This window comes from Gossypium hirsutum, chromosome D07 (assembly GCF_007990345.1).
Source record: "Gossypium hirsutum isolate 1008001.06 chromosome D07, Gossypium_hirsutum_v2.1, whole genome shotgun sequence".
NCBI lineage: Eukaryota > Viridiplantae > Streptophyta > Magnoliopsida > Malvales > Malvaceae > Gossypium > Gossypium hirsutum.
The window spans coordinates 22,608,916-22,629,586 of NC_053443.1; the positions used below are offsets into that span (position 1 = coordinate 22,608,916).

A 20,671-nucleotide genomic window follows, 5' to 3' on the forward strand; every position below is an offset into this window, starting at 1 on the left:
ATAAGAGAAACACTCTATCTTTACTTAGCCATCTCGGAGGAGATGGTCGTAGTGGTACTGGTTAAATTAGAGGGTGCCCGTTAATTCCCTGTATACTATGTTAGCAAAGCAGTCTAAAACAACGAGCTAAGACTTTTACTTACATCAGAGTATACGAGTCACGCATACATAGTTCGTAATCCACTCAGGATTAAAGTATGCCACACTTTGAACGTCACAAGTGAATAGATCTATACACTGATTCATGATCTATTCTTCTTGGGTCCAGTCCTATGTACTGTTAGTCCAGTCTATCACATCTATGTCCCTATCTTTTGGGTCTCATCCGCTCTAATGCCCAAGATAAAGTATATCCCCAATTGGACTTGATAGACGATATATTAGTATTTCAATTGATTTGCTCATTTTTTATTAGACTAAGGACATGTTTAAGTTTGTCTACTAATACAAGTTGTCTTTCCGTATTATAATTCGACCACGTAATACCGCTTAGTATTAGTTAAACATTAGACAACCAGTGAGCCAATATTTGCTTCTATTTTGCTTTACATGCAAAAACACATGGGAACATTATACAAATTATATTAACGTAATCCATAAAATATTTTATTTACCAATCTATTTGAAAAAATTACAAGTGTAAATTGATGAAAATACTACACTTAGGGCATGAAACGCAACAAGGTAAATGAAATTAATTCTTATATTTTGATGCATAATAATTGTTTTTAATGATATTATGGAATAATTGATTATTAAATTCCTTATTAAAAAATGTTGGAAATTATTCGGGTATAGTTGACATGTTATAGGATATGTGTGTATAGAGTATAGATATGAAACTTGTGTGCATTCTTGGAGTGTTAGGGATGGTCGTGTTTACACAAGCATCAGAGTAGATATATTATATGGACGCTTGTGTGCAATTATTTAGAGTGTTTGGGTACTATCTGTGTATCTGTTCTTTAATCTACATTTGGTTAATTGGGGGGATTGTTATAATAGTTTAATTTATTGTTATATTGATGTTATTATATTAAAGTATGGTTGACTATGACATTTGAAAATATGAAACATAGTGAATTTTTGTAATGATTAAGAAGTCTCTTGAAAAGTCTAATTGTTAGAATGTGATGTAAAGGGATATTAAAAAATTAAAATGTTATCTAGATGTTGTTGTGATTTTATGAAAACATGGTTTAAATGTTGATTAATGGTGATGTTATCGAATGCTTTACTGCTTATTGAATATATGTTATGAAATTGGTTTTGTTAGCACCATTGAGCTTTTTAATGCTAAGCATGCAGATATTTGTTCCATGCGCAAGTACAAGTATTTTCATGTTTTGGTACATTATGACATTGACATTTTCAACTACTTTCATATTGGATTTTATGATGCAAATTCAAATGGTATAAGTATGCTTTATATGATTTGAGGCACTTGTATAGTGAAATCTTAACATGTTGTGTTATATGCCTTGAAATCTTATGTTTTAAACTTGTTGCCATATGTCAAATATGTTTAGGAAAGATTGGTTTCATGTTGAAGATGTTTAGGTGTATTTAAAGGCTTTATTGCATGACTTGAAATGCCAATTTTTTGCATTTTTGAACTGATATCTCAAGGCCATAAGAATATTTCCGTACATTTCTAGGCATAAGACTAGAGACTTATCAAGCAAGTCCCAAGACATGATATCTTTGTTTCAAGACATAAAGCATCGAAGCTAAATTGTTGGAAACTCGAGCTCAAATCTCAAGACTTGAGGTTAAGACTGAGACATAGGGGGTCAATCTTAAAACATGGTCTCAATGTCTTGAGACATTAAACTTCGAAGCAAAAATAATGGAACAGGGGAGGCATGTCTCGAGAAATAGTTTCATAGTCTCAAGACATGGCCTAACATTTTGCTAGTTTGACTCAAAAATTCGTAACCTAGCTTAGGGTTTAACCATCTTTGACCTCGGATTGTCGTATGTGGCTTCAATTAACTTCATTTAAGCGCTTTTAACACTCATGACATTCCTTAATTGAGATTGCCATGCTTTTTTTTTCTTTTTTCTGCTTTAGTTCTTGTTTAAATGCTTGTTTGAGTTGCTTCAACAATGGATGTGGTGTCTTACATTTGGATCCATCGTCTGGGTTGAGTGTAGGGTATTACAGAATAACCCAACAAATATTGAATGTTACAACAATTAGATAAAATTGCATAAGAGGTTTATTTTTCTTGTTATTCGTATTAGTAATTGTATTATTAACTACTTTTTTTTACTATCTAAATAATTACAGTTTATCTAGATTTTGACTTTTTGATGACATCATATTCAAATTCGTGTTCAATGGCCAATAAAATCAATATTTATTTTTATGCTGAAGCCTTGTGATCAACATTAGACTTATTTTGAAAAAGGACGATTATCCTCAAAATTTTAAAGTCAAAACTAACCTTCAAAGCATAATATGATTGTCAATATTGATTATAGGCTATTTTTGGCAATTGGCTAATAGTGGATAGCTGATTGCAGTTTGTCCAATTCTATTAATTAATTTAACCAACCGATTCTATTAACTGTTTATTTAAAAGTGTTGATAAAACTTAGCTGAAAGCTGATATGTGTAAAATGAAAAACATGGCACATTTTATTGTCAAGTATTTATTTTTTTTATACTACTTTAGTCTTTATTTGGTGAAATTATTGAAATAAAACACTATTACTAAGGAATTAAAACATCCATTATGAAAATTAATTAGTGAATATTTTTGAAATTAAATAAACAAATTTCTTAACTTCCTTATTTGCAAATATTAACCTTGTGAAAATTGATTGATATTAATAGTGTATCAATATAATTGTAAACTGTTTTTTTTTTTGAGATTTACTTTGCACTTTGGAGGTGAAGGTGAAAATAGAAGAATGGAGGCTACTGATATTTTGACACCCCTATTAGATTTGAGAGCATGTGGCAAATAGAGTAATTTTTTAGCAAGTATGGTCAGATATGTCATTCCACATATCTCATTCCCAATCAGTTGTGAAAAAAATTATCCATCACAGCTTTTTTTTTTGTTGTTGTTTTGGAGGTTTTAGCTCAACAAGCTATTGCAAACCTCCATTCACCAAACACTCAATTAGCGGATTTGACTACCTAATCATCCATTTGTGCCCAAATCAGCTAAAAAAAGGCTCAAAACTCTGTTTACGAAACACCCTCATAGTTTTTTTAGATGAATGTAGATGAGACATCCTTCTATTATAGTGATTTAATCACATTAATTCCCTAATTATTAAATGGAACAATTTAGTTTAAAAGAATTAAACAAAATTAAATTAGATTAGAGTTAACATTTATTGTTTAACATAGTTAATACTTTTAAAGTTTTTATGGTTTTGTAAATGAAATCTTTTGTTTGGAATTAAATTGCCACTAAAAAAAGCTTAAAGTATCGTTTGACCCATAAAGTATATCGTTGTTCTCACTTTGGTACCTAATCTTTTTATTTATTTATTTATTTTGCTCAAATTGGTACCTAAAGTTACATTTTGTTATTTGGTTTAGTCCACTACCATTAAAAAATTTATTTTGAAATGTGGCCCATTTAGAATGTGCCATATGACATCCATATGTATTAATAATAAAAATAGAGTAAAATTTCTAAAAATAAATAAATAATATAAATATAATATATATAATAAAAATATAAATAATAAAAAACCAGTTAAAATATAATAAAAATATTGAAATGTGGCCCATTTAGAATGTGTCACGTGACGCTTAAATCCAATTAGGAAGTGTCATGTGGTATCCATATGTAATAACAATAAAAATAAATAAAAATTAGAAAAAAAACAATTTATTCAATAAAAATATAATAAATAATAAAAACTAGTTAATAATTTATTATATTTTTATTATATTGTTAACTGGTTTTTTATTTTATATATTTTTATTTTATAAATCATTTTTAAATTTTATTTATTTATTTTTATTGTTAATACATATGAATACCACGTGGTAATTCTTAATTGGATTGAAGTGCCAATCTGTTAAGGAATGAAAACTGTTACAGCAGTTAGCAGTTAGTACTTGGTAGTTAAGGCTGTTATAATTAGTTATCTGTTGATAGATTGTGTTTAAATATTATGTCTTGGTATTCAGTTTTGATGAATGAAATTAAACCTTTCTAATCACTATGCATTGTGTTCTTGTTCACTCAAGTTCTTTGTGTGTTTCTCATTATGGTATCTGAGCCTTAGTCATTTTTTGGTTTAAGTGTTTTCTTTGTGTTTCTTCCATGGCAACAGAGGTTGTTTTTAGCAATGATGAAGAGAATCATTAGTCGATCAACACAGTTGCACCAGTAGATAGTTCTTCTCCCGATCCTGGTTATGATTCTTTGAGAAAGATTCAACAGTTTCTTAAGCATGACACTGTTTACCATCTCTATCAACAGCTTTCCTTTATGGAAACAATAGGTTATGTTAATTCTCGAGGGGTATGGACTGGATGAATTTGTTCTTGGAACTGTTAATGTTCCTCCGCAATCTGTTGTTGATAGAGATGGTAAACTTGTTGATAATCTTGATTTTTTTATTAATAAACAACAAGATAAGCTTTTAGCTTCTTGATTATTGTCCACAATTTGTGATGATATCTTGGTACATCTCACTAGTGCTCGATCGAGTTTTGATGTGTGGAATACAGTTGTGAGACGGTTTGCTACTAAGTCTACTATGACAGTCTACTCTAAGGTATTCTTTGTATTATCAGAAAAAGGGGCAGTTAATCATTAAAGAGTATTTGGTCAAAATTAAAAGTTTGTGTGACACCTTAATGGCTGCAGACAATGCTATTTTTGAGCAAGAATAGATTAGCATCATTCTTACTGGTCTGTCAGTGGAGTATGAGTCAATTCGAGTTGTGGCTTCAGCAATGTGTGTTCCTCTTGATCTTCTTGCTGAGATGCTTACTGATTGTGAAGCTCGACAACAAGATTTTGTTTCTAGTGTGCCTTTACAGGCTAATATTGCTCAACAAAATGGTAATGATGATAGAAGTACTAAGCAGTTCAATAGAGGTTCTAGACCACCCTACAGGGGAGGTGGTTCTAGGACATTTCGAGGTAGAGGCCGTGGAGGAAGGTTTGTCCATAACAAACCCCAATGTTAGCTATGTAGTAGGATTGGTCACACTTTATAGAAGTGCTACTATAGATTTGATGAGTCTTTTGAAGGGGGTTTTGATCAGACAATGTAGGTGCACTGTCATTAGTTTCAAGATTCCTCCAACTCATCCTGTGGTGGTTCTCATTGTTGTTCCCAACGAAACACTGTGCAAAGTTCTGGTTTGCAAACAAATGTTGTCTCCACAAAAGGGCAGTTTCTCACAAGCTCATTGAATACAAAAGTATGGTATCCAGACCTAGGAGCATCCAACTATGTTACCAATGATATAGATAATTTGCAGGAAGTAGCACAATATACAGGTAACTATGAGCTTTTCATGGGGAATAGTGTGTCTGTACTAGTGGCTCATATTGGCTCCTCATTCTTTACAAGTGAAAGTAGAGTCTTTCATTTGAAAAATGTTTTGCATGTTCCAAGAATTTGTAAAAATTTAATGTCTGTTGCATAATTTGCTAAAGATAATCAAGTTTATTTTGAATTTCACCCTTTCCATTGCTTTGTGAAAGATATCAAGACATGGAGCATCTTGTTGGTGGGCCGCATTCATGATGGTTTGTACCAGTTTGATCTATCAGGCACTCAGAGTTTCAAAACTTCTTCTTCTTCTCCAGCCACTGCTCATACCACTCATTTGGATTCTCCTATTTCTAGTGGTTTAGTTTTTGATTTATGGCACAAACGTCCTGGTCACCATTGTAATAAAAATGTCACTACAGTTCTTCAAAAGTGTAATATTGTTTCAAAGAGTTATAAGTTGAATTCAGTTTGTTCAGCATGTCAACTTAGAAAGTTTCATAAGCTTCTATTTCCTACTTCTACTACTATTTATTCAGCTCCCTTTGAACTAATTGTTTCTGATCTGTAAGGACCTGCTTTTGTGGCATCTAAAGCTAATTTTTATTATGTTTCCTTTGTTAATGCATACACTAGGTACACTTGGATGTATCTTATAAAACGCAAGTTTGAGTCCCTAGAAAAATTTCTTCATCTACAGAAGTTTGTTGCAGTTCAGTTTGGATGCCAGATTAAGGTTCTTCAAAGTGATTGGAGTAGAGAATTTCATTCTTTTCCAAAGGTACTCTCTCAGTTGGGGATTCATCATCGGCTTTCTTGTCCTCTTACTTCTGAGCAAAATGGCTTATTGGAAAGGAAACACATGCATGTGGTTGATACTGGTCTGACATTGTTGGCTCAATCTAGTGTGCCTATGCATCTTTGGGCTCATGCTTTCATCAGTTCTGTTTATCTCATCAACAGACTTCCTACACCTGTTCTCAATGGAAGGTCACCCATGAGGTGTTGCATAAAACTCTACTAAACTACATGCATTTAAAGGTTTTTAGATGTAGGTGCTATCCATATCTTAGACCCTTTAATGCTCATAAGTTACAATATCGTTCTAGGCATTGAGTGTTCCTTGGCTATAATCCTGTTCACAAAGGATACAAATGTCTTGATAATACTAGCAAGATTTTTTTTTCTCTAGGCATGTGGTGTTTGATGAAAAATGTTTTCCTTTTTCTAGTTCTACTGGATCAAATAGTGGTTCTGCCATTTCTTGGATTCAGCCAAAATTCTATGTAACAGCCCGTTTTCAGTGAAATCAGAATAGTGGTTTCGGGACTGCAAATCTGAATCCAAAAAGAAATTTTTTTTAATATTATTTCATGGTCTGAATTATAATAGGAAAATTATATGAAAATTTTGTTAAGAAAATTTTATGGATTACATGTCGAGGTAAGTTCGTGTAACTTAATTGTGTATATTTATATGCTTATATTGAGTGTTGAATATGTAAATTGTGTAAATTTCATATATGTATATGTAATTGATCTCATAATTAAAAATCCTTGATAAATAAATAAGTCTCGTTTGGATAATGAGATTCAATGGATACAGGGTTCTATTTCCCGAAATAGTAGTGTTTCTGCATATGTTGTAGACGTACCGTAGCTTGAAAGAGCGTCCCATTACAAGCTCTCTTAAGTTTCTCATTATAGTGTTCTTGCGAGCTTCCCGTTAAAGGCTCTTCGGAGCATCCCAACCAGTTGTGACCCTACATGTGTTGTGCGCACACCGCAGCTCTTATGAGTGTCCCATTATATGGCTCTTTGTGAGCTTCTTGATTAAATGTTCTTTGTGAGCTTCCCGTTAGTGCTCGCTTGAACTTCCCGTTATATGGCTATCTGGTGCTACCCGTTAATTGCTTTTCGGAGCTACCCATTAATTGCTCTTCAGAGCTACTCGTTATAGGCTCTTTGTGAGCTTCTCGTTATATTGCTAGAATAAGCTTCCCGTTACAAGGCTCAATGAGCTTCCCATTATAGTGCTTGAGAGAGAGCTTTCTATTTAACTGCTTATAAAAGCACTCCTAGATATGAATTGACGGATTTATAGTATTGTTACTTCAGGTGTACTACCCAAGTATCCATCTAGATTTCAAATGATTCAAAAGGTGAAATTCTGACATAAGAATATGTGAAATTAAAATGAAACTATTATCTGTATATGCATGAAATACTTGGAAACTCGATACCTGATAAGCTCATCCTTATTCTTGTTATTCACATGAAATACATGACTAACATGTTTGTTGAGGTTATATGTGTTAGGCTAATTGCCAAATCGTTTTGGATGTATTATGCATATTTATTGTATGAGTAAATGAATGGTAAGATAATTTTCTGCTATACGAACTTACTAAGCATTAAGTGCTTACTCAATTGTATTTCCTCTATTTTATAGTACTCGGAATCTTGTTGGTTTGGAAGCTTGGCAAAGATCACTCACACTATCTAGCGGCCCATTTCGGTACAATTATGAAACTAATTTTGGTTATAATGGCATGTATAGGTTAACTTGGCCATTGTTGGCGTTTTAAATATTTTGGTTGTAACTAGCCATTGATATGGCTTGTGTTTGGTATATTTTGAAATATGTATATATATATGGCCTTAAAATGTTTGATGTGTGAAATTGAAATGGTTTAATGATGGTAAACATATGAATGAATGGATGGAGATAACATAATTGATAAAGTATGCATAAATGTAAATTTGATAAATTAGGTAAGACTGAGTATAGGAATACATGTGATGAAATATCATGCATAAGACTTGGTTTTGGCTTGGTTTAAATATCCTGAATTGGTTGGTGAATGTGTTTAAGTGTTTATGTAGGTAGAAGGTGAAATTGGGTGAGGAATAAGGCTTGGAAATAACCTTATTTTGTCCACACGGGCATGTGTCTCAGCCGTGTGTGACACATGACCTAGCACATGGGTGTGTGTTTTGGTCATGTGTCTTCTGCATCATAAAATTTTAAAATAGAATGCTCAGAATTGATCACACAGCCTGGCACACGGGCGTGTTGCTTGGCCGTGTGACCCCTGCACTTAAATGTATTGCAAGTTAGAGAGTTACAAGGGCTGGGGACACGGCCGTGTGCCCTACTTCAAATACCACATGACCTAAGACATGGGTGTGTCACTTGGCCGTGTGAGCCACACGGGCGTGTGTCCTCTGCACTTTAGAAAATTTTAAAATTTCACGAAAAATTCTCTAAGTTTTCGATTTAGTCTCGATTATTCTAAAGTGAAATTTGAGCCTCGAGGGCCCTCATAAGGGACTTTATGAATAATATCTGACATGAATGTTAAATAATAATATGAATTATCTGTATTTTATTTGTTTATTCCGGTAATACTCCATAACCCTGTTCCAGTGATAGATACGGGTTATGGGTGTTACATTCCAACATCTAGAGTCTCACGTTCAGTTGTGGTATCTTCTTTAGAACAATCTAGATTTGGTGCTCCAAATGTGGCTGTTACTTCAGCTCGGATGGATTTAGGTGATGTGTTAGGGTCTGCTACTCCAAATTCTGGTAATCTTTTTTTGGAGTCCACTGATATGAGGTTGATGCAAGATGATAGCATCTCGCTAGGGAATAAAGATAGCAGAGTAGCTCTGCTCGTTCTACTCATACTCCAAACTCGTCTTACCATGTTGTAAATCTTCATATGAACTCAAGTTTGGCTTCTAGTGATGATCTGTTTGTTGAGGAATTTCAGGATCCTCTATCAGTTTTACCTGTCAATTCTCATCCCATGCAAACTAGGTCCAAAAGTGGCATTTTCTAGCCCAAGGTGTTTTCAGCTAAGTTGAGTGAGATTAGACCTGTCATAATTGAGAAAGCCTTTGTTAGTAAAGAGTGGGCACTAATAGCTTAACAATAATATGATGCTCTGCTGAAAAATAAGACATGAGACTTAATTCCCTTACCTGCAAACAGAAGAGCTGTAGGATGCAAGTGGGTGTTCAAACTCAAATACCATTCAGATGGCACTATTGCTCGTTACAAGGGTCGTTTGGTAGTCAAGAGATATCTTTAGGAGGTAGGTATTGATTTCAAGAAACATTCAGCCCAATTGTGAAACCAACAACAATTCGAGTTATTTTAACATTGGCTGTGAAGTTTGGATAGCAGCTAAGGCAAGTGGATATCAACAACGCGTTTCTTAATGGTGACTTGTCTAAAGAAATTTATATGATTCAGCATCCTAGTTTTGAGCAGAAGTATGGTGAACAACCTTTGGTGTGCAGATTGAAGAAAGTACTGTATGGTCTTAAACAGGCTCATAGAGCATAGTTCTCTAAGCTAAGAGATTACTTGCTTGCTTCACAGTTTGTTTTGGGATGACATCATTGTCACTGGAAATCATCAAGGTAGCATTGATAACTTTGTTTCAACCTTGGATACCCAGTTTTCATTAAAATGTTTAGGGCCTCTAAGTTACTTCCTTGATATTGAAGTAACTCCCACCATTGATGGGTTGTTTTTAAGTCAGCGCAAATATGTTCTTGATCTTCTCAAAAAGGATCGAATGGATCAGGCAAAATAATCTCCCACACCCATAGTCACTTCAACAAACTTGTCTCAGCATGTTTGCAATGCAATTGAGAATGAATCCGATTATAGAAGCACTATGGGGGCCCTGCAATATGTGGTCATCACCAGACCTGACATTACTTTTGCTATCGATAAAGTTTGACACTTCATGCATAAGCCTCTTGACCAGCACTTCAAGGTTGTAAAACGCATTCTTAGGTATCTTTAAAACACTGTGGACTATGGACTTCACTTTACTGCAACTGTTGACTTGGATTTGGTTGGTTATCCGGATGCTAATTGGGGAACTGATGTGGATGATAGGAGGTCTATTACAGGGTTTTGAGTGTTCCTTGGGGGTAATCCTGTGGCCTGGGGATCCAAGAAGCAACAAATTATCTCCAAGTCGGCTACAGAAGCAGAGTATAGAGGGCTAGCTCACACTATTACAGAAGTGGTTTGGCTTGAGTCTCTCTTGTCTGAGTTGCATGTTTCTACCTCAAGAAAGGCAGTAGTGTGGTGTGATAACTCAGAAGTAGTTGTTGTATATGCTAATCCAATGTTGCACTCGAAGTTCAAGCATGTCGAGTTAGATTTGTTCTTTGTTAGAGAGAAAGTTGCTGCTGGAAAGCTAAGTGTGGGGCATGTTCCAGCACAGGCACAAGTACCAAATGTATTTACCAAACCTTTGTCAGCTCATCTGTTTGCAAAATTTAGATCATATCTTAAAGTTGTTGCAAAGTTTGAACAAACAATAGATATTAAGAAGATGGAGGCATGTTAAGGAATGAAAATTGTTATAGCAGTTAGAGCTTGGTAGTTAAGGCTGTTATAATTAGTTATCTATTGACAGATTGTGTTTAAATACTATGTTTTGGTATTCAGTTTTGATGAATGAAATTGAACCTTTCAAATCATTATGGATTGTGTTCTTGTTCACTCAAGTTCTTTGTGTGTTTCTCATTAACATCGCACATTCTAGTCGGGCTACATTTCAATCAATTTTTTTAATGGTAGTAGACTAAACAGTTAAAAAAATGTAATTTTAATCAACCAATTTTAGCCGAAAAATTTAAGTACCAAAATGAGAAAAATGATATATATTAAGAGTAAAATGATGCTTTGAAACAATTGTTAAATTTAAATAAGCAAACCGTATTCACTAGGAAGAGAATAACGTTGACATGTTTTATGGTTATCAAACTCACTTTTCTATTTTATTTTTTTTAAGTGAGATAAGATTAGTTGAATAGTTGTTTTTACATGAAGTAAACACCCTTCAATTTTCAAACATTTAACAGAAGTAAACAACACCCCAAACCCATCGTTTATTTAGTTCAAAGGAATTTCTGTCCAACTTGTTGCAGTATGAGCAAAGCGGTGTTCATAGAGCGCCAATTGCTTCGTTTCTTTCTTTTGCTTTTTCAATTCATGCTTCAAGAAGTTATATAACGAGTGGTGATGACAAGCAGTGAGTTAAATTGTCAATATCATTGCCTGTATTTCCCAAGCTGTGTTATGCAAACATTCAGTTCGATATCCCACAGGTGTCGTGGTGTAGTTGGTTATCACGTCAGTCTAACACACTGAAGATCTCCGGTTCGAGTCCGGGCGACGCCAATTTTTTAAATATTTTCACCGACAAGGCGACAACAGGGTTGACTGTAGAGGAGAATAGTGGACCACAATCTTCAAATTTTTCTCTCTTGGAAACCCGGGGCAGTTGGATCCCGCAGCCACAACTACTTCACTTCATTCACTCTCCATCTCCTCGAAGTCTAACCCAGAAAGAATTTTGTCCACCACCCAACAGGAAACCCTATATGCACTATGCACACAATGTCTTTAGATTTCACTTTCTTTATCTCAAATCTCTTATAGACAAATAAACCCATAATTTGATTCAGTAATCTATAGGTGGAGCATCATCTACAAATATCATATATATGTTCAATAGCAACTTTTCATTCTTTACCAAAACCAATAATATTTCTTTGGTCCAGATGATCTAGTTCATTGCTGTGTTATAAATATATTACTTGTTGGAATATGAATAGCTTCATTAGGTTTCCAAAAAATGCAAAATTGTGGAATATACATGAGGTTGTAGAGGGCATGCTGTGTAGGGTTTACAGAGGAAGGCAGGGAATAAAAGGAAACTTCCTAATGTAGCAACGAATCCAAAGCTACAAGTCCTTTAATTTGTCCACTCGTATCCCAGCCCATCTTTTCCCTTAAAAAAGTTAAAACAAGCTTAAAATCCTCATGAATCATGACGGTGGATTTAAATTCCAAACTTACCCTTTCCTTGTCACGGTGAAAAAGCAAAGGGATCTGTACACCATCAATGATATTGATATAGAACATTGATCCTGACCCTTTTATAAAATAAAGAAAATGCAAAAAGGAACCGGTAAAAGGGTTAGTAAGTAGCAACGTTCGTTGAGCGGATGATTCGGTGAGCCAATTAGATCAAGCCACGCTGCTAAGACGACAATGCCTTAAATTATGCGGCGTGGGGTCAAATGCAGTGTGTGTTTTTGGGGCTTTTTGCCTTTACCAAAGCAGAGGGATCCGGAGCCCCCCTTACATTATCAGTGGCAAAGCAGCAGAGTAAGTGAAAGGGTGAAGAAATGGGTCTACTTACTAACAGAGTAGAGAGGAGTGAGATCAATCCAGGAGATCATATTTACACTTACAGAGCTGTTTTCACCTACTCCCATCATGGTAGCCCCTCTTTCCCTTCCATTCCCCCTTTTCCGAATTATGCTTCCCTTCTTCTTCTTCTTTTTTTCTTGTTTATTGCAGAGAATTAAAGAAAAAAAAACTTGAAATATTTTTGCATTGTGATTGTGCTCTTATCTCGTTTTCTGGGTTTGTCTTGTTTTTTATATGTATTTTGTTCCACCGTTTTGTTTGTTTGATTGCCCCCGATTTACTTTTGATGTACTGGTTAGCAGATAAACTGCTACAAGTTCTAGTGTCCATAACTAATCAACATTTAGTCAAACATGGAATTATACAGTCTCCAAGGATTAAAGAGACTGTTCTTCACAGAATCTCACTACTTGCATCTTGGTTGAATTGCCTGTTATTTGGCTCCTTTCCATCAGATTTATCTATGCATTCCTTGCTAAGCGCAAAATGGTAGTCAATTTCCTTTGTAGTTGGCATAGTTGAAGTACTTTTTGCCATATATGCGTTGAACTAAATAGGTGGCTCCTTTTTTCTTGCTCAGTCTAGTACAAGACACAGTTGCCAATGTCAACCCTTCAACCCTGCATGAAAAGAGTCTTTCCTTGGTAGTTAAATGGTTGACTACGGTCATCCAGGGCATAACTGAATCGTTAGGAATATGAAAGGAAATCACAGCTAGCTTAGCTCTTAGTTCAGACCATATCTCAACAACTTAAATCAGTACTTTCAGGCATTAGATGAGGTTGGGGGATGTTTTACTTGAGCAGTTCCTTGTATGGTTGAATCATGTAGGTATCTTTGTTGGTGGAAGCAAGGTGGTTCATTTTAGACCTGAACGTAACTTGGATTCTAGCACTGAGCCATCTTCTGATCTATACAATCCTATATCTCCTCGATCAACTTGTCCGACTTTTCCCGATTGTGGCTTCCGGCAGCCGAACAGTGGGGTAGTACTCTCATGCCTGGATTGCTTTCTTCGAAACGGATTGCTCTACTGCTTTGAGTATGGGGTGACCCCATCTGTTTTCCTTGCCAAAGTGCGTGGCGGCACATGCACCACAGCAATGTCTGACCCTCCTGAAACAGTTATCCACAGGGCAATGTACCTTCTTCAAAATGGATTTGGAAATTATGACATATTCCAGAATAACTGTGAGGACTTTGCACTGTATTGCAAAACTGGTCTTCTGATTATGGAAAAGCAAGGGGTCGGAAGAAGCGGTCAGGCTTCTTCCGTCATTGGGGCCCCTTTAGCTGCTCTTCTTTCTTCTCCACTAAAGTTATTGATGCCAAGCCCTGTAGGCGTGGCAACAGTTACCGCTGGGATGTACTGTATGAGCCGGTATGCGACTGACATAGGTGTTCGAAGTGATGTGATCAAGGTAGCTGTTGAGGACTTGGCCGTGAGCCTAGGCTGGGCAGAGCATCACGATGAAGCAGCTCAAGAAAACGAGGCTTTGAGCAGACAACTTGTGACTTTGTGACATGATGTGAGTTTCTTGTGCGTGGAAAGTTTGGGTGCATAGTTCATTTGCTAGCATAAATAAAAGCATTACTTGCAATCTTACGTTGAATTTGTGATGTAATTGTCTTTTGCTACTCTCTCCTCTCTGCTTATAGATATTGTTATCTTCAGTAAGGCTGCATTCTATCTGTGTAAGCAGTATATTCCGAAAGAACTTTAATGAAGGATTGAATGGAAGTCGGTGACAGTGTTTGCTTGTTATCATGCATTAAAGAATACACAATCTTTCAGGTTTATTTGTTGTTTTGTGAAAGGAAACAGAGATGACATGAGATGTAAAGAACAGCTTGCTAGGAAACAAGAGGGAAGTGAGCGACATTAGAGCGCCTAGGAAGTCCTCCTCAAACCGATCTAATGATATGTTTATTATGTTAGTTTTGTGTCTACTAAATGGACGTATTTGTGTCCAAAATTATCAGAGTTTTAATTTAAACATATATCTCCCCGATGTTTTGGTGTCCCTATATGCATTCATGGAAGAGACGTTGGTTTGCGGGCCCTGCTACACCATCCGGGCAAATGTTCCAGCATCTTGTATAGAGTTCAGTCTTGACTGATTCGGTTGGATTATGTCACCAGAAAATGAGAATCCTAGACTTGTATCGTGATGACAAGTTAAATGTTTGCATTTATTATAAAATTCAAATCCGTTTATTATCCAAAACTATTACGAATTTGAATTAAAAATTTTAAATTATAATTTAACAACTCAAAAATAAATATAATAAAGTTTTTAAAAAATAAAGTCGATATTATCGAATATATATTCAAATTCAATGGATTTAAAATGAAGTCTCACACACTTTGAAAATTACACGCGGAATAAACAATTTGTCATTCTACAAAGATGTCAAAAATGTCAAACAAGCATAAATACTCCGATGCATGTAAAAACACATCTTTTTCTAACACTTCACAATGGTGCACACAAATATTAATGTAAATATGTAGAAATGTTGAATAAAATGCACATAAATATCAAATATTACCTCGAACACAAAACACAATTTCTATCAATTATACTCCAACCATTTCTAACCTTGTTTAATAGAGCATATATTAATATACATGTTTTAATAGCATGAAGTAATACTAATTATAATCATACATCACTAAAAATATATGACATGATCACTATAATGGCACATTAACAAATCCATCCTATGCATTTTCATACATTCAATGCAATCACTATGCCAAGTAATTAAATCATTACTTAAAAAGGATTTATTGTAATAATATTTATCATGCTTAATATAATATTTGATATTTAAATTTTATTTTTTTAATTTAGTATCTAAACTATTTTTTGACTCAATTTAGTATCTGAACTTGACACTTTTTTCTAATTTGGTATCTATTTTTTTTGTCTCAATTTGGTACCTAAACTTGGATTTTTTTTTCTAGTTTGGTACCTAAGGTTTTTTTTTAGGTTTAATTTGGTACCTAAATTTATTAAATGTTATTCAAATTACCCAAAATACTAACAATATTTTTTTTGTTATGCTACAAAAATATTGTCAGTATTAGAGGAAATTCATGTTAAAAAAATAGGTATTGAGCTATGCTTAACAGATTAATATTAAATAAAAAAATTAAAACCCAAAATTAAAAGAAATTCATTATTTTTAATTAATAAAATAATTAATTAATTAATTAAAACTAAAAGTAATTGAACATGTAAAATAAAAAAATATTATGTCATCTGTCACATGTCGATTATACATTAATTATTTTTGCTACCTCATAAAAAATATTTTTAGTTTATTTGAGTAATTTGTAAAACATTTGACAAGTATTAAATCGAACAAAAAAGAGTAGGTACCAAATTAGGAAAAAAGAGTTAAGTTCAGGTACCAAATTGAACCCCCAAAAAGATTAAGTATCAACTTAAGAAAAAGTGTCAAGTTTAGGTACCAAATTAGGAAAAAGTGTCAAGTTTGAGTGCCAAATTGGACCAAAAAAAGGTTTAGGTGCCAAAGTTCAGATACCAAAGGTTATATTAAGCCTATTTATCACTAGCAATCACCATTAATGATAATTTTAAGCTAAATTAGTTAAAGTATTTTTTTTAAAAAAATGAAATTTGAATTTGAATTTAGATTTAGATTTAGATTTTAGATTTTAGATTTTAGATTTTAAAATTTTATATTTGAAACTTTTGTTTTATAAATTTATAATTTTCAAATTCTCTGTAAAATATTTCAAATTCAAAATTTTAAGTTAATCAAAATAATTATTTAAATAATTCAATTTTAGATTTGGATTTGAATTAAATTCAAATTTTAAAATCATTTTTAAAATTAATTATTTATATTATAGTTGTTTGAATCGAATCAAATCGATTGGTCAAACCGGTTGAAAGGAGAACCACCAATCGATCTGGAGAAAGTCATTGGACCAGTTGGCCTATAAATACTTGCCAATGAGTATTGATCCGCCATACCAATCGTTGACTTGTAATGTGGAACTCATTGACGGAATTTTAAAAAAAAACTTAAAAGCTCAATGATTAAATAAAAAAACCTTTTGAAGAGTTCAGCAACTTAATGTAACACACTATACCCGACTCGATCAACAGGTCCATATACAAAAGGTTACGTTATCACTGAAACAAACTAGGAACAATTTACAACTAATATGACTAAAAAAATGTCTTCTTTACTCATACACAATTTAGTTCTCATATTGTCATTAACATCTTAACAGGTTTAATTAGCTGAACTGCTAATATATGCATACTATGGTTCATACTTAGTTACAAGAAAAGAGAGTTCTTACCCAGAGGCTCAGCTTCTAGGTCACCCAAATATATTTATGTTACAGTTAAGAACACAAGTTCGCCTAAACTTGAACGAATTCTGGCTTGATCCCTTTTCAGCTCCTTATATAACCCATTATACCTGAAAACATAACAAACTAAGTTCAAATGAATTAGTGAGTTACTAATATAACATACCATTTATGAATTTATAAGTTAGAACTTCATGGATCTCATCTCCTATTTGACATTACTTGAAAAGTATAGCTCGCACATCTTTTTGACGTATTCTTATCCTCACTTGTGTTGGCTCAACTTGAAAATTTGTACACTTTTTGCATTGTCGCAATCCTCCATTTCTATCGTTCGTGCTATAGGCTACAATGTGGAATGATTTCACTTACCTGTTTGCATTGATTTCATACAAGATGGATTATTACTTATTTTGCCAGCATAACATATGGAAATTACCTTAGCAGTTATTATTGCAGATTAACATATGACAAATTGATTCCAGAAAACTCATGCATGGTGATTCCCACTTGGATAATTTTTACAGAAGGATTTACACATAAAGTCTTATATACGCGAACTCGAGCTTGGAAAATACATACTTGTAGACCATACTTGCGAACCTTTATATGCGGAATCATAATCACAAACTAATATAGGCAGATTCTTACTTGTGAACTCATTCTTAAATGATAGTCGCTGTCAGACTCTTGTTTGGTAGATAGTCATTGCCAGACTCTTATTTGGTGGATATTCACTGTGGACTCTTGATTTAAGATAGTCTTTATTGGACTCCTACATGAAAGAAGATCCTTGTGGATTTTGGCTTAAGAAAAATAATTCATATGAATTATCGTAACTTGAACATAAGGCCAATCCCATGCGATCTCTTGCTTGGGTAATAGTCCATACTAACTCTTATGAAAGATAGTCTCTTTAAACTCTTAAACTTGAAACATGAATATAAGATCAGCAGACTGCCATAGCTTGAATCATAAACATAAATCCAATGGATTGTCATACATATGGATTCATATAGAAGATTCATGGATCGAACTATTCCGCAGGCTTTCACATGGAGAAAATCCACGTATAACTTTGTTATGAAGCTTAGAAAACAAGTACGGCGGACTATTGTAACTTAAATCATGAGATAAGTCCAGCGGACTGCCTTATCTTGCGTATGTCCATGACCATGGGGCATGTTTACATACATGAGGCTTTAAGCCTTAAACTCCACAGAGTCTAATACTTGAAAGAACCCACGTAGGGTTATCAGATACATGTCAGCATATATCTCCGTACAATCTAATCGAACCTCTACAAAACCAAAATATGCATATACATTCTTCGTACAACCCATTCGAACCTTCGCAAAACCAATAACATGTGGCACAGGGTGTACAACATGATATTTCTTCAACTTCCATCCGCCATTACATACCTCCACACTCTGCATATTATTCATTTTTATGATTGACATATAACAAGCATTCAACTAAACATACTGTTAATAACACAATATTAATCATTCCAAACATATCACCTATCAGACTATTTCAATGATAATCTCTTCAGTAATCACTTTACTGGTGACAGTTCATAAAAAAACAAACTTATACACACAACCAAATATGCATTTGTAGATCATCACTTTGCATGATTCAATTGTACGACAAACATCCCATAATAATTCCACTCATCATCATCAGTAGAATATGAAGTCAATCATACTACAACAACACAGTACTGATATACATAAAAAAACACTCAAGATTTGAGTCCAAAAACTCACCAGCAAATTACTTGAAAGTTGATACCGGCTACATTTGCCTAATTTTTTTTCCTAATCACTTGAGCCTCTTTCTCAGTTAGCTAAGCATAACAACCACATCAGAACAAAAGGAAGGTATACATATGTAAGAAAACCATGATTCATTTGCATGTAGAGAAACTTTAAAGGTTATCTATGACATTAATCATCACAATACAAATTCAATGAATTAAACTGAAATCCTTAATTTTTCTTCCTTTTTCCTCGATTGAAAAATACAAAAGAGTTAGAAAGATTACCAGTTTACTATATTCTCAATTTCATAAGGTAATATGCATGTTTGTCCCCCCATGTAGACCACTCCTTAATTGTTCTCTCTTACAAAAAAAATCAGAGAAGAATATAGAACAAATAAAATGAATATATAAATGAAAGAGTGTGTAACACCCTATACCCAACTCGATGGTCGGGTCTGGGTAACAAGTGTAACAGCCCGTTTTTAGTGATATCAAAATAGTGGTTTAGGGACCAAAAATACGAAGTCAAAAAATTTATTTTAATATTATTTTGTGGTCTATAGTATGATAATATGTTGGTATAAAAATTTTATTAAGAAATTTTACCGTTTGTATGCTCAATGTGTGAAAAAGACTAAATCGAGTAAAGTGCGAAGGTTGTGTTCTATTAGCTAAATGTGTTAAATAGCTATAGAAATTTAAAGTGGAGGTCCTTATATGACAATTAGACCATTAAATGAGTTAGTAGATATGCATGGTGTAACACCCCTAACCCTTATCCGTCGCCGAAATAGGGTTACGAAACATTACTAAACTTTACGAACTAAATACGAACATTTCACAACCTTTTATTTTTCATATCAAAAATCAATTATATAACACTCATATTGTCCCTTATATGGACCCTCGAGGCCCAATATACACCTTAGAAGTGAATCGGGACTAAACCGGATACTCAGGGAATTTTTCCCAAAATCTCAAAAATTTTCTTAAAAACAGGGGACACACGCCAGTGTGGTCGGCCGTGCGAGCCATACAGCCAAGAGACACGCCCGCGTCTTAGGCCTGTGGGCATTTGATGTGAGGCACATGGTCGTGTCCCAGCCCGTGTCCTTTCCCATGTAACTCACTGGCTTGGGTCACATGGCCAACCACGTGCCCATGTGTTAGGCCGTGTGTAAAGTGCAGAGGTCACACGGCCAAGCCAAACGCCCGTGTGCTAAGACCTAGGCATTCTGTTTCGAAATTTTTAAGGTGCAGGGGACATACGGCCAAACCACACGCCCATGTATCATGCCGTGTGTCACACAAGGCTGAAACACACGCTCGTGTCTCTGCCTGTGTGGACGAAAATAGGCCATTTTATGGCCTATTTTCTCACCCCATCTTGGTGTCAACCCATGTATAACCAATTTTACATTCCCAAATCATAACAAGACCTTTAAATCAAGCTAAAATGAAGCTTTATATCTACCATATCATTACACATTCAATATCCAAACTTACCAAGTTATTCATGTATACATATTTACATATTTACTAAATTTTTAACTACAACCATACCTCAATATGCCTTTTGATTAGCTATCATTAAATCATTATAAACAAACCTCGTGCATGCTTAATCCATATATATATAAGTTTATTAAAAACTTAATCAAAGTGTAACTCCTAGTATTTACACAAACCAACTTTACTTAAAACCATTCCAATCCCTATACATGCCATATAAACCATAATATGTATAGCAAAATCTACCGGAACAAGTTGGATAGTACGATCCGATGTGCTGATTCGACTTCCTT

The 20,671-nt window shown here is 34.2% G+C and overlaps 1 protein-coding gene and 1 non-coding gene across 2 annotated transcripts; both read left to right on the top strand.

The window, feature by feature from the left end:
- Positions 1–11,514: 11,514 nt before the first annotated feature.
- Positions 11,515–14,503, top strand: LOC107954444 (protein LEAD-SENSITIVE 1). Its single transcript, XM_016890004.2, has 2 exons — positions 11,515–12,807; positions 13,570–14,503. Exons 1-2 carry the CDS (start codon positions 12,714–12,716, stop codon positions 14,259–14,261), a joined length of 786 nt encoding a protein of 261 aa, XP_016745493.1. The 5' UTR covers positions 11,515–12,713; the 3' UTR covers positions 14,262–14,503.
- Positions 11,627–11,700, top strand: TRNAV-AAC (transfer RNA valine (anticodon AAC)). The gene has a single exon. It is a non-coding gene; the product is annotated as a tRNA-Val (tRNA).
- Positions 14,504–20,671: the final 6,168 nt, after the last annotated feature.

Coding starts and splice junctions, on each gene's coding strand:
- LOC107954444 (XM_016890004.2), top strand. CDS start 12,714: ATGGGTCTACTTACTAACAGAGTAGAGAGGAGTGAGATCAATCCAGGA. Junction 12,808..13,569: donor TTTCACCTACTCCCATCATG/GTAGCCCCTCTT, acceptor TGAATCATGTAG/GTATCTTTGTTGGTGGAAGC.